The 14,834-nt window shown below is 41.4% G+C and overlaps 1 protein-coding gene across 5 annotated transcripts in view; it reads left to right on the top strand.

Annotated features, from left to right (window-relative positions):
* Window positions 1–14,834, top strand: part of dgkh (diacylglycerol kinase, eta) — a 168,366-nt gene that overhangs the window by 127,094 nt on the left and 26,438 nt on the right. For all 5 annotated transcript variants that reach the window (XM_048238240.1, XM_048238238.1, XM_048238237.1 and 2 more), the window contains 7 exons: window positions 1,967–2,080; window positions 2,268–2,402; window positions 2,610–2,770; window positions 5,475–5,580; window positions 8,518–8,610; window positions 10,490–10,609; window positions 10,756–10,861. In XM_048238240.1, coding sequence (XP_048094197.1) covers window positions 1,967–2,080; window positions 2,268–2,402; window positions 2,610–2,770; window positions 5,475–5,580; window positions 8,518–8,610; window positions 10,490–10,609; window positions 10,756–10,861 — 835 coding nt within the window. The remainder of the gene's footprint in view (window positions 1–1,966; window positions 2,081–2,267; window positions 2,403–2,609; window positions 2,771–5,474; window positions 5,581–8,517; window positions 8,611–10,489; window positions 10,610–10,755; window positions 10,862–14,834) is intronic.

Here is a 14,834-nt window from a genome sequence, read left to right as displayed (position 1 = left end):
TTTTCACTGAATTATTTTTGGAATCTAATCCTTCATCATTCCTGTTCATTCGTACTCGTCACTCGACTTATCGTGACTAAATTTAAGATGGCGGCGAACGGTAAACTTCCTGAAGGTACTGTCTGTATAAATCGTCTTGTAAATAAACTACTAGTGCTTTTTCAAAGTTCTCAATGTCTCGTTTTAAGTGTCAGAGACCTCGGAAGTCTACCAATGAAGTGTGGAGCTACTTTGAGCCTCATAAATGGTGTAAAACAGTGATTTATGTGCATGGCTAGCTCGATGCTCGAGGCACCCCCATTGAAAACCTGTTGGTAGCATCGGCTAACTAGCGCTAGATTTCGGAGTGCAGGGGACAAGCCGAGATGAGCTATGAGACAAAAGTTCACACTCGGTATCATGTTTCAACACACTTAAGGTCAATATCACACCAAACTTCTCCTTTAAATTCATCTGAGGTAAATCCTATAGCGACCGGGTGAAAAACACTGCCAGTGTTAGGACTTGCAGGCAAGGACCCAAATGCAGACCGGAAACTTGCGTAGTTCAGTTTTAATGCTGCAGCCAGACAGCAACAGAGCAAAGCACAAGAGATACAGTCCAAACACGAAAAGTTCCAAAAAGGGCAAAGCACAAAAGATCCAGGATGAGTATCCAAAACGCAGGCAAAAACACAAAAGTTCAGGCAAAAACAGGCAGAGTATTCCCAGAAGACCAGCAATACATCTCTGGCAGACACAGCATTATCCTCACCAAAATCAGTTACAACCAGACAAAGAACAGAAAATAAACTGAACTTTAAATACTAGGCAGTCTAAACAAAGGAGACAGATCATTGGGTGAGGACAAACAAGGGACAGGAGAAATCAATACAGATAATAAGCAGACTGATGAACAGCACAGGTGTGGGCAGAAAGTGGGAAAAAAAACAGGGAGTGGCAAGTTGGAGGTGGGATTCAGGCCACAACAAAGGCACATGGCATCAAAACACAAGATTGTCCGACAATACACAACCAGTCCAGCAGGGCGGCCAGAGTCCCTCAGTACTAAGTACTGACAGCCATATTGTCAGCTTCACTGACTGATGACAAATGCTAACACCCCGGAAGTGAAGGAGCTGGTTTAGCTGTAAAGCGGAAGGTCGTGTCGTATAAGCTATTAAAGCCCACAGCATATAATACCACCGTAGCGTGTTGAGTCCTAATAATAATAGAGGCTTGTTACGTGGTAGCAAATAATGTAAACTATCAAAGAAATAGACGTAATGTAGGAATGCACACAGATATATTGAAACAGGTAATGGTGTAGGCCTATCTGAGGAAGACCTGAGTGGTTGAAACGTACTTGTACACTGGGAGCAAAGAAGACTATCTTCACTTTTTCCCCTTTGCAACTGTCAAAGAAATCCCATAATCACGGGAAGGCCTAGGGTAGCCTACATGTACATTAGATGGCCTAAAGATTAGGCCCTTCTGCATAGCATTCAGTGATTTGCATGCAGTAATTTCAACACTGACCTTGATCTAGCCTACTTTGGCTATTTAAAGATACTTTATTGATAAAATGTAAATTAATAATAACAAACAATAAAGGACTTAATCACACACAAACTACTATTTTACTGACTATAAAAATAATAATTATGTAGGAAGTTTAGAACCCAGAATTGACCTGCACACTACGGAAGTGCACCAAATTCAACACATACACTTGGGGAGGTCTGCATCCTTTCTTTTCCAGATATTTTAGGATTTGGCCGTGGGATCATTTCAGTATCGAGTATCGAGATATTTATGGCAGGTATTGTATCGAAGTCATCATTTTGGTATCGTGACAACACTAGTCTAGGTTTTCTATCGAGAACTTTTAGGGTTTGTTTGTACTTTACATTTTAGTGCAACTAACGGGGAGCTGTTGCAATCAATTTTCTAACTTTTAACTTGTCATATTTTATCTCTGATGGCAGATATTTTGTGCTCCATCATTTGATGACAAAATCTTGGAAGTGGTTGCTGTGTTTGGTAGTATGCAGATGGCAGTGTCAAGAGTCATCAAACTCCAGCATCATCGCATCGCACAGGTGTATTGCACTTCTGATTAAACTGACTCCTCTACATGTAAAAATATACAGAAAATGTATGTGTAGACGCATGCCATTACACAAGTTTTGCTAAATATAGACATGGTTTTAGATGACCTTAGTGACAGAATACTGTTGCAGTTTGTTGAATGTGTAGGCCAAAGCTGTCTTATATTGTTTTGTTCAGTGTCGATCAGTGAAAATCACAATCCTGGGAGATGAGGGAGTGCCCGTTCAAGTTGATGGGGAAGCCTGGATACAGCCACCTGGACTTATCAAGATTCAACACAAAAATAGAGCTCAGATGCTCACCAGAGACAGGGTGAGCCTGTACATGTGTGTAAGCTTTGGAGGCATGTGGGTGTAATACAGAGGCAGTAGAAGCAAACTGTTTTCTTTATTTTTTTTTATTTATTTGTTTGTGTGTGTGTGTGTGTGTGTGTGTGTGTGTGTGTGTGTGTGTGTGTGTGTGTGTGTGTGTGTGTTTGTGTGTATGTATGTGTGTGTATGTATGAGTGTGTGTGGACAGGCATTTGAAAACACCTTAAAGTCATGGGAAGATAAGCTGAAATATGACAAGCCCCCACTGCGGCCACACCTGTACCCTCAGCAGTCAGTAGACTTGGCCACTGAGGAAGAGGTCACCCTTATTCAGATATGTGCTCGTGCTGCTGAAGAGCTCATCACCAGGTGACACACCCACATCCATACCCAAATCATAGTATAACATATATGTTACATACCAGTGCAAGACCTTTCGTCTCATAGTTTGGAGTTCTCTTTCAGTTGAGTTCACTCGATGTTAACCAATGAGAAGTCCATCTCTGATTACGTCATCGATCTGAACCAGTCTTTAATCACCTGTCTTGGGGAATAGAATCAGAAGTCCCCCCAAGAACCTTGCAGCTGCAATCCCATCAGTAAAAAGCCTTTTTCAAGACGGCATTATTCTGAAGATACAGACAACATGGATGGGTTTCAACATTGTCCTACCTCCTACAGCCATGTCATTCCTTGTTACGGCTTCACCAGTCTTGCCGTGCCGTGAGCACCATGGCTTTGTGTCTACACCAGTAAACTCTTCCGCCGTCTGGACACCCTGCTGACCCAGAAAACTCACCGATCTGAAGAAGGAAGTGCTCAGGTACGGCCTGGCCGCGCACTGGGCTTTCTTGTAGCCTAGTCTCGGCACCTGTAACTGAACTTGCCCGCAAGACAAAGGGCGGCTCCCTGTCCTTGATACTCCGGTGTCACCAGATGGGCTCTTCGGCCAGGGTATTGCTACATGGGTACTGTGCATGGTGGCGCAGGGCTACGCACTGCAATTTATTCGCCTACTACACTTCACTGCAGTGCTACCCACATCGGTTCTTTCTCATCGTGTAGCTACACTGTGGCAGGAAATAAGCAATCTAGCTGCCAAGCACGTTATTCAACCAGTCAAAGCAGAAGCATGTAAACAAGGGGTTTTACAACAGATACTTCATTGTCCCAAACAAGGATGGAGGTCTCAGACCCATCCTCAACCTGAGACATCTGAATGCCTATTGAGACAACTTTGGAGTAACGCCCAGACTGTAGTATCTGCACTTTGCATTAGAGGGACAGGTTTGGGAATTCACAGTCCTCCCGTTCAGGTGCTCTATCCCCCAAACACTCTCAAAGTACATAGATGAATTTTTTGGACAACTGGATGCTAATGGCATCATCTTCATCAATCCAAAAGAAGCACTTTTCAACGACACTCAGTCACCTCAGCTAACTCGGCTTACAGGTGTAATGGAAGAAATGTGCACTCATGCCCACTCAACAGTTAGTGTTCGTCAGACTCAATCTGCACTCCAGACGAATGATAGCCAAGCTTTCTCTCGAGACAGGCACTGTGCCTACACCGGTCAAACACGCCGCCTTCGCAAGACTGAACAGGTGTTCATCACATCACACTAGCGTACAAAGACTTAGGTGTACCTCCCCCTAAACGGCTGAGAGCCCACTGCTTTCAGCTTCATGCATGTGAGAACTGTCTTGCGCCAGCAAGCTACCACTGTCCACTAAGGACCACAATTGCCTGATGTGTGCATGTCTATGTTTAGCCTGTGCAACATTGTTGACTACATGAATCAAATCCAGTGCCAGGGAGCTACCACTGTTCAGTGATCTTCACTGTTCAGTGACCTGGATGTATGTACTATCAATGTGCTTTTGCAACTGTCAGAGATGCAATAACCACCGGTCGCTGTGTATCACCCGGTGATGGATCTCTCTTCTCGTCAATGAGCACTCGCCAGAACTCTGCTTGTGCCGTATTATTGACTTGTTTCACTGCCAAAGTAGACATATAAGAGGACCCTGCCATTGGCTGTACTGTCATATGAATATGCAAAAGCCTCACCCCGCTGATAACACTCCAACATTACCACGCACTCGCCAGAATTTGTGTTGTACAGGATGTCTTGTTCATTGCCAAAGTTGACATGATGGAGGACCCCACTATTTGCCTACTGCCATATGCGAATGTGAGAGCCTCACCCCGCTGATAATCCTACGTCACTGCGCACTCACTAAACTCTGCATGTGATGTGTTGATGACTCGCTTCATAAGTGGACATGATTGAAAATCTGCCATTTGCCAGTGCGAATCCGGACATATAGACTCAACCTGCTGATGATTGTTCCAGCATCACTACATACTCGCCAACTGCTTGTGCTGTGTTGATGACCTATTCAATGGCAACACGGAAGTATTGATGATTGGTTGTAATGTCAGATTGACTTACTCAGCTGATGACTTATTCTACCAGGGGCATATGTGTATGCTACTCTCTGCTGATGGTTCTCAGTGAACTATGTAAACCACAGTCGCAATGAGGGCTATTGTATACGTTTCCAATTGGTTAACATTGAGTGAACTCAACTGAAAGAGAACACATGGTTATATACATAGCCTACAGTAGGTTCTCTGAAGGAGAACATGAGACATTATGACTCCTCATTGACTCATCATGACATCATCAGATAAGGACTCCCATTGGTTAACGTATCATGTTCTCCTTCAGATAATCAACATTATGGATATAGCCACACGATGTGGATGATTGAAGCCTGAGTATTCATACAAATCCACTACCTAGTTGAGTTGAAATTCTGGAATAAATATGTGGTTTTGAAGCCTAATCTTTCAATTAACCAATTTTTCATCAAATGCTAGCAATTATTGACCTAAAGAAAATGTTCATAATAAGAAAGAAATAATAAGAAAATGTTTATAATATTTTTAAAGAAGTGGCAAAGAAAGTTACATCGAAAAGTGAGCAGGAATTGCCTGCTTTCAGAGTGTTGTCAAGCCACTGTTTGCCTTTACATCAACTCTGTCTTTCTTGGCTGTTATAATCAGGATATGTGATGCAGCCAAGACCAATGGTCTTTTGGAGCAAGAACTTGCCCATGCTGTCAATGCCTCCTCACATGCCATCAACAAAACCCACCCAAAGTTCCCTGAGGTGAGTGATCTTGATTTGAGCATGATGACATATTTGTAAACTGAGTTTGGTGCAGCCATTAAAGGAAAAAGTCCTTGATTATGTGCTTGCACCGCTATTACATATTGTTCTTTTTTTGATCCAAGTGCTTTTGGGTGCAGGTCTAATAACTAATGGGTCATTCTGTGTCAAATCAGACAAAATCCAGGAAAATGGTTGCTGCACCGTCTCAGATTTTGCTCAGAGTTTGTCTACCTAATATTTAGGTCCCAAAACTAAGACCTGTTAGCCTGGCGGGACATCCTATATCATTGAAATGTATAGTCTGGAATCGAACCATTCACCTCGCTTAATCCAAGGGGCGGGCAGAGAATTGTCATTCAAACTGCCTAGGCATGCAATAGGCCAGCGCTACGACCATATCCGTATCCGGTCGGCAAAACGGCAAATACATCCTTCTTCGAAAGGAATGACTTAAGTGCATTGTGTTGCTCAACTTTCAAAGAAAAGCACAAGTCCAACTCCTCCAAAGTTGACGCCAACGCCAATTCAAACAACCGCTCTTCGTTCGCCATAGCCACCTTCCTTGTTGTTCACCGTCGCAGGACTGTCGTTATCCTGTTAAGCCCACCTTAAGACTCTCTAACAAAATAGAGCGCTGTGATTGGATGAAGTCCACGGCGTCAGCCAATAGAAATCCCTATGGTTTGATACTAGACGTACAGGCTGAGCAAATTAATTTGCCGCCGCTAGGGTGCGTCTAGATTTCTAGGCTAAAGACCTGTAAAATATTTTTGTTAAATTCCAATGTTTTCATACACTATTTCACCCTTGATTTTGTATAATTTTTACTCTCTCAGAAATGCCTTACCTTCGAGGCGAGGTTTGGGCATTAATATCTTGACAAGTATCATTCCCAGTCTGCTCAAACTTTGTACGGTGGAAGTCAGACATGTTTTTAGTATGATTGGACCTTTACAAGTTTGTACTGCAAGCCCATTAGTTTTATTTAGCGGGTCCCATTTAGAAGTGGCCACGTCATTCGTGCTTCCCGTGATTCACGCAGCTGCATGAAATGTATTACAACCTTTCGCCACAAGGTGGCAGCTTCTGCTGTAGCATTGCCGGTAAACAGGGAAGCTGACTGCATTCAGAGGCGTTGCAACGGCAGTGTGATTGGCAATCTGCGGACCGGTGCCGGCCGTGGGCTGGACCTCGCCGGTCCGCGAAAAAAAAAAGAAACGTGCTATACAAATCAACTGCATAGGCTGTCTTTGTCTATGATCTATGGTCTATGATCTTCAAACTATGAGCCTCCTTGATGAGTAGATTGCTGGTGCACTGAGCCACGAATTTAGGCTAGATTATGTCTATGTTTAGCCTGTGCAACATTGTTGACTACTTGAATTAAACCCAGTGCCAGGGAGCTGCCACTGTTCAGTGATCTTCACTGTTCAGTGACCTTGGATGTATGTGCTATCAATGTGCTTATGCAACTGTCAGAGATGCAACAACCACCAGTCGCTGTGTATTACCCGGTGATGAATCTCTCTTCTCGTCAATGAGCACTCGCCAGAACTCTGCTTGTGTCGTATTATTGACTTGTTTCACTGCCAAAGTAGACATATAAGAGGACCCTGCCATTGGCTGTACTGTCATATGAATATGCAAAAGCCTCACCCCACTGATAATACTCCAACATTACTATGCACTGGTGGTTGTTTGGGTCATTGCAGCTTCACTGGGGAAATATAAATAAAAGACGCATGATTCAAGCGTGAGGTCACGTGAGAATCACGCATGAAGCTGGACAATTCGAAGTAGTACCCACTGTAACAAAATGCAAAACTGGTGACATTGAGGGTGTTTTAAACTTATTTTTTTGTATCCACGACACCAATCATTTTTTTGTCTGCAAATACAATACTTTATTAACGTTGAGCCAATATTTGAGTTCTCTGCAACAAATGCACATGAAGATATTAGAGATAAAACAAGGTATTTATTGGTATTTTTTGGTAATGTTCATAGGACTAAAATGGTATGTGGGGTAGCTAGTAGGAACACGAAAATTAATTTGTGTATAAAGTGTACCATGTTTCATACACAAATACACTTACTTGGTTACATTGGATACCAATGCATTTTCATTCTTGTCCCTGAGGCAAAACAATGATTTTTACTCTAATTATCTATGGTACAACGATAGATATTCAAGAGCCTAATAACTACCCAACATACCGAAAACAAAACCTCCCCTTGTTCAATCCTTAAAATCTTCAAGCCCATTTTACTGTATGTGGAGAGCTCAAATATTATTTTTTAATAAAAATATAGTATGTAACAAAAAAATAAATTATTGATACCAAATGCATACAAAAACAAGTTTATACTACCCTTAAAGAGGTGGTTCAGGATTTTGGACATAGGACCTCATTTCCAAGTTAGCAAGTGTGATATTTATCAGTGGAGACCGTTTTCAACACGTTTCATCCAGTCCTTCTAGTTGCAGAGTTTGCAAGTGCTAGGCTAGCGCAAGTCAATGGTATGTGTTAGCCTGCCACTAAAAAGAGTCTGAGACGGTGCTGCAAACAACCTGATTTGACACAGAATGACCCAGTATGCATTGTTTCTAGACAGTGTTAAAACGCCCTTAAATCAACCTATACCAACTTTTAGCGAGACCAGATGGCACAACCACTACAGATATATGTTTAATTTTTGGGCACTATGTATTTTGCCGCTGTTCCAATTTTTAGATGCACAGTGTCTGAAAGGGGCAAATGAGCACGAATTTGCAGACAAAAGTTAAATTAAATGTTTCCATAAACTTAAAGGTAACCAACCCTTCAGTGCAGCACACAATGGCATGCAGTGGCAAACATTCCTCTATCCTTAACAATTTGAAATGTTTTTATCACCCTGATTTTTTTTGTCTTGTCTATTTGTATTACTCAGAGTCTAACCCGGAACACAGCTATCGAAGTGGCAACCAATGTTAAGGCATTGCACAATGAGACAGAGTCACTGCTTGTGGGACGAGTGTCTTTGGTAAGGTTTTTAAAAAATCTGTGTCCACGTTCTTTAAAGTGTAACTCCGGCAAAAATTGACCCCAGGGTCTTTTTCTGCATTAAAACACATCAAATAAGCCGTGGAGACAGTATAAGCTATAGCCTCAAATCTCAAGCAGTTTTTTAGCTAAGGGCGGTGAGCCAAACGCTTCCCAAATAGCATTTTTTAACCAGTAACATTGTTCAATACAGCACCAAACCTCGTCAGTAGTTTGCTCAGGGTCCCTACACATAAAACGAAGCACCAACAAAGTAGTTAGCGAACCCGGAGTTTATTACAGTTAAGAACACTTACCAACTGTCCCCCTACCAGCTCCTCTAACCCAGTATTGCAAGGATTCGTTGTACTGTCACCAGAGTGCGAATTACCCCACCATAATTGGGGGGTACTGCTCCTTCACTTCTTCTATGACCATCATGGTCCACTACCATATCAATCCCCACCGTGATCACCAAGTGCAACATGTGTTGTGCAACACATACAAGGTCTAAACATGCGACAAACTGATAATCAGTAGGCTACAGAATATCTCATTGTTCTTGTATATCCTGTTGTCTCCCTGCGGCCTGTTCACGGTTATATCCTGTGCCTCTCCTGTCTGCTGAGCACCCCTTTCCTTAACACATATGAACAGTGTATAAAACCTAACTGCACCTACACTTTTAATGTAATTGTTTGTAGATCTTAGTGTTAATATTTCCTGTTTACTCTTTTAGCACCAAAAAGTGCCTGATGTGTGCCTTTTCCTTTTCCTCATAGTGTCTCTTTGAATAAAATAAAATCCTAGTTTCATTAAGATAGTATCAGGGTTCTCAGATGAAACTACATTTATCAAACTAAAAATATGAAATAATAAAATGTAAAAACAATACCAACCAATTAAAAACAAATTCGAATTCTAGCACATAATATTTAGCCTAGGCTACTTTTATGTTTCCACAGGTTTCTCTGATGTTATAACATAGGCTTAGCTACATCAGACCCTCTTGTGCCCGGCAATATAAAAACACAGGATCTGTGCCAAAGTAATTTCAAAAAGGCACAATAATTTATTCAAGATAAAATGAGAATGGACACCTAGGCTATGGAGTTTATCTCCTTGGAAATGACAATCGATTTTACCTCACCACAATCAAAGCTTGATTTAAATAGAGAATTGGCCTATCTTGCTAACTAACCTTGGTAACTAACCGAGGTCCACTTTACTAGCCTCAGTGGGTAAGTAGCAGGTAAGTAGCCAGTAATTCAATGTATGAAGACGTGACATGAGCTATGAAAGAACAAAACACGTTTATAAATGAAGGTAGTAAAATATTCAACAAGCTAGCAACTTACATTTACCCATGCCTGTCAGCAGCAAACTGAATTTAGCCTACTGGAGGAATTTAACTAGCGTTTTGTCATGCAATGTTGACACTTGCTTGAAAAGTTGAAGTGGTTCTCTATCTCCGTTGCTTCTAGCGCCACGGTGGTTAAAAATGGTACGGTCCACAATAGGGGTGTCTGAAATCGTTTTACATTAAAATGTTCCTACAGTGAAAATAGGAGTTGACTTGTATTGTAACTGTAATGATATTTTTTCACAATATCAGAAACATTATCTGACCCCCCCAAAACTAATATTTCTGTCTCTTTGGAGGGTGGAGGGTTCTCTTCATTGGGGGGTATAGTACCCCCCAGTACCCCCTGTAATTCGAACTATGACTGTCACGTTTGGTTAATCTATTATTCACGCTGGGGTTAGATGAGCTGGTAGGAGGACAGCTTGGTGCTTCATTTTATGTGTAGGCACTTTAACAGCAGCATTCTCTGTTAATGAACAGATTATTTTATGTATTTAATATTGTTTCACCCCAGCAACTAGACTCTCCTCATGAGGAACTGCTATCAAGCGCCCTCCAGATTGTAGAGGTTGAGCTGGCAAAATTGGCTGAAATCCATTGGCTTTACCACATCATCCAGCCCAATGATCAAGAGGTGAGTATGAAGATCAAGAAGTAGTTTTTACCTTGCAATTGCTCCAAAATTATTATCCCATTATTATCCCATTGCTCTTCCTGATGTTTTGGGGTTGGAGAGAAAACACAGATTGTTCATCCTTATTTAACAATTGTGTCTTCCAGGATCACTCAATGGTGTATGACAAGAGGAACAGCCGTGGTAGCATGTTCCGCATAGTGCCAAAGTTCAAGAAGGAAAAAGCAACCAAGAAGTCCAGTCCACTGTCAGGTAAATTATTTAGAATTTGATTGTTTAGCTAATAGATTGTTGGGCAGAGCATGTCCAAAACAGTGAGGAAGTGATTCCAATTTTCTTGGTGGGCCATGGATAGCATATTTGATTATTGACATTTTGTTCTGAATCCATATAGTTTTAGTTATTTCTCTTGTTTGTGAAATAACAAACCATGTGTTGTAACAGTATTTACTCATAACTGTAATGAAACCACAGCCATAGGTAATAGTCATTACATCCCACGGATGTCTTCTAAAAGTTATCACATGTTTCAGGCCACATCCCCTTCCAAGAGTTACATGTTATCCTCGAAAAACACATGCACCAAGTGTCCAAACACATGCACCAAGCCCAGATCAGGGCTACATCTGCTCTGGGAAGCATGGGTTCTTCACACTATTTAAAGGTGCCCTAAGCGATGTTGGGTAACGTCACTTCTGTTGACGTTCAAAGAAAACAGAGAGCTAGCTTGCTACTCCCTCCCTCCCGTGCAATTGAAACTCTCTTAAACGCGCATCTTGTCGGTGATTGGCTGGAACAGTTTGTTATGTTGTTATGGTTCAGGGGGTCGTTTCTAGAAAAGTTAGCAACGACGTTGCTCAACCACCATGGTATGACGCAACTTGCGACCAAACAACGACATTGTTACACCTGTTTCCAGAAAGCATCGTACCTGTGTCACAATTCACTACCTCCGACGTTCGGACACTGTAGTTCCAACAACATTGTTGATGATGCAGCGATAGATATCATTGGTGGAAACAGTGGCAACGTGTAATACCCCACCCCCTAGAAATTTTCTGCCACAGCCTGTCATGTTGACATTGTTCTCATTTAAACCGAGTGATTAATGCTGGCATTGTCATTGTCATCTGCAAAAACCTAGACCTATTAATTGCAAGTATATGAAACATTTTACTGAAGCCGACCAATATGTGCCATTATTTGTGTTGAAAATCTATGTTGGAAAAAATATATATCCTGGACGAATGTCTGGGTATCGCAAATTGTCCCGTGGTTTAAAGGAACCATATATAAGAAATGTATTTCAATTAATCATAAAATGGCCCTGATATGTCACTAGACATTAAGAAATCATGTTCATTTCAAATACTTATATCACTGACAACAGTCGTCCGGCCAGGATATTGTCATTTAAAATGTGAAGTTGCATCCCTCAACTGATGTTGATGTTGTAATGTTGTGTTTTGGCCGGATGCGCCACCCTCCACCTATCTACTAATCACAAAGTCAGTAGTGTTTCGGCATTCAGATCCAGTTGCCAGCTCTGCCAGTCAGGAGGGCAAGGGGATCGAAACGTTGCATTTAAATTAATAAAGTTTATATTTTGGAGCAGTTGCAGTGTGCAGACCACACTTTTTCTAATACTAAAAGCAAGGCAATACTTGAATTAATATAGGGCCTAAATAGCAAGAATGAGCCAAGTAGGGGAGTCAGTGTCTTAATCAAAATTAAGCTACAGGATAGATTAATCATTGAGTCACGAGATAAACATCCACTTCGCAATTTTTGGTTAGGCGGTTGTGATTTTTGGTAAGGACACCAACAGGAACTACCAAGGAACGACACAAGTGCGACTGCTCAGGGGCAGTAGTTCAAACTACCAAACTTTGCGTCCTTGTTTGCGATTGAGAGTTTCGAACTACCCTTTCTAGAAACACCAAATCCAAGAACGATGCAGTGAACTACCAAGGTTGCGACGCAAGTTAGCAAACAATGCTTTCTAGAAACGACCCCCTGGATGGAACAAGTTGTTTTTGTTGCTGTTTTTGGAGCCTGGGCTGTCCACATAGACAACATTTTTTATAGTGTATTTAGGGCACAGGCAGCTAGCGGATGGTGAGGTGATGTTTGCTCTATGTGATAAAAAATGTATTAGCTTAGAAACCACGTAACATCGCTTAGAGCACCTTAAACCAAATGAAGTCCTACATGGATTTCTTAGACACTTCAAATCCAGTCAGCGCCATTTGAAGGCATTTATTTTATTTTTTTATGTACTAGGCTACTCAAAATGTTTAGTTGCGCATGTACTATTCAAATACTTCAAAGTTTGGAATCAGAGAAATGTTCTAACCAGAAAGTGTCTATGTGTTAAAAATTACCATTATTGCTGGACATTAATGATTTTGCTTAACTTTAATGGAGGCAAATGAGCTGCAATTTGCTGCTGTCCCTTCCCCATTCTTAATCATTCAGTTCGCTACAGTTCCATATCGCTGAGGGTCAGTAATGCATCACAAAATAAACAGGCTTGATTCAAAATGTGCCTGTCATCGTGTTCCGGAGCGGAACAAAGTAATTTACAGCATATACTTTATTGTTCTAAGGAAAGACGGGGGTCTGAGAGGAATCTTTTGAGAACATTAAACAGCGTCTCCCTTTTCACATGAGCATGCCAAGTAGGATTGCATGCAATGAACAAAAAGACTATTGGTTGGTTGGTTGGTTTGAATACTCAGTTCTACCGTTCATGTTGTCTCAAACATGTCATACTTTAATGAAATTTGTAGCAGCAGCTCTAGCACCTCTACACGAGTGGGTATCAGAATAATGAACCTTGTAGAGGACTGGCTTATACTGTGAAAATTCCTGGGTGTTCTTATCTACCGTATTTTCCAGACTATAAGTCACACTTTTTTTCATAGTTTGGCTGGCCCTGCGACTTATAGTCAGGTGCGACTTATGAACATGTTCTTAAATGTTAATTCATATTAACTGACATGAACCCTACATGAAACATTACTGTCTAGCCGCGAGAGAGCGCTCTCAAATGCACAAGTTCTGTGCACTTTCAGTCAGAGATTAGTGATAGCGCTATGCCTGAAGCACACGTGCATACCTAAATCCTCAATTTATGGGGGATTCTATTTATTGCCGGGCCTCAGTTTCGGACAAATAAAGGCCAGTAATAATTTTGTTTCAATTTAACTCATAAAAGAGCTCTTCTTAATATTTTATATTATTGGTTGGTTTAATATTGTTGCCAATGAAAAGTCATTGTCTTACACCACGAGTCTCCAACACGTTGCTCTCAAGCTACCAGTTGCATGCCGCCCCCTTCTGAGCTTGCCAGAGGCTGAAGCAGTAACCTACATTTAAACACAATTGTTGCTGCCAGGCATCAGCCTACGAATTTTATAAAAAAGTAAATCATGCAGAATTTAAAAAAATAACTAAATTTAGGCTATCGTAGACCTCTTTGGCTACACGGAATAAGGTTTCCATTTCAGCACAACACACGTGCCATGAATAAATGAAAGCGGATGCCTTATCTCGCAATAAGCGGATGGAAATCCGACACCCTTTCATACATGAACCATCAAATACCCCACAGATTTCAGTGGTCATCAGTCCCGATATTTAGCAATATCATACAGTACAAGCCATGCCACAAATAAAAAGACCCCCGCCATAATTTGAGGATTTACGATAGTCTGTCTCCTAAACATTCCTCACCTGTTATCTAGACATGCATGAAAACATTTGAAAACAAAACTCACTGCCATGTAGGCTAATATTTGATCACTGTTTTGCTACTAATTATCTTTCACATAATGAATACGCATACTAGAAAGTGAAAGTAGGCCTACTATGCGCTCCGTGTCTGTATCTGTCTGTTCACGTCCGCAATCGATTATAACGTTCCTCAAATGGAGAACACATCCATGTTCTCTCGCGTTATAGGCTGTCATGCTTGTGTGTTCGCAAAATTCCTGACGGTTCCTGATCGCTAAACATTTGTTTTCCTTTCCTGTCGATCGCGGTTGATGTAGAAGCAATTGAAGTCAGAGTTGGTCCGTCTAGTCAATAGTCACGCTTTCAGGCTGATCCATTATTAGATTAACGTTATCAGACAGCGCAGTAACATGTGTGGGAATTTCTGTCATTATGATGGAGTTGTGGGACTTTTATTATTATGCTCAATACTTAATAACTTATGCGC

This window comes from Alosa alosa, chromosome 3, assembly GCF_017589495.1.
Source record: "Alosa alosa isolate M-15738 ecotype Scorff River chromosome 3, AALO_Geno_1.1, whole genome shotgun sequence".
Lineage (NCBI taxonomy): Eukaryota > Metazoa > Chordata > Actinopteri > Clupeiformes > Clupeidae > Alosa > Alosa alosa.
The sequence above is the reverse complement of the archived record's forward strand: the minus strand, read 5'-3'. Positions and strand labels throughout refer to the sequence as shown.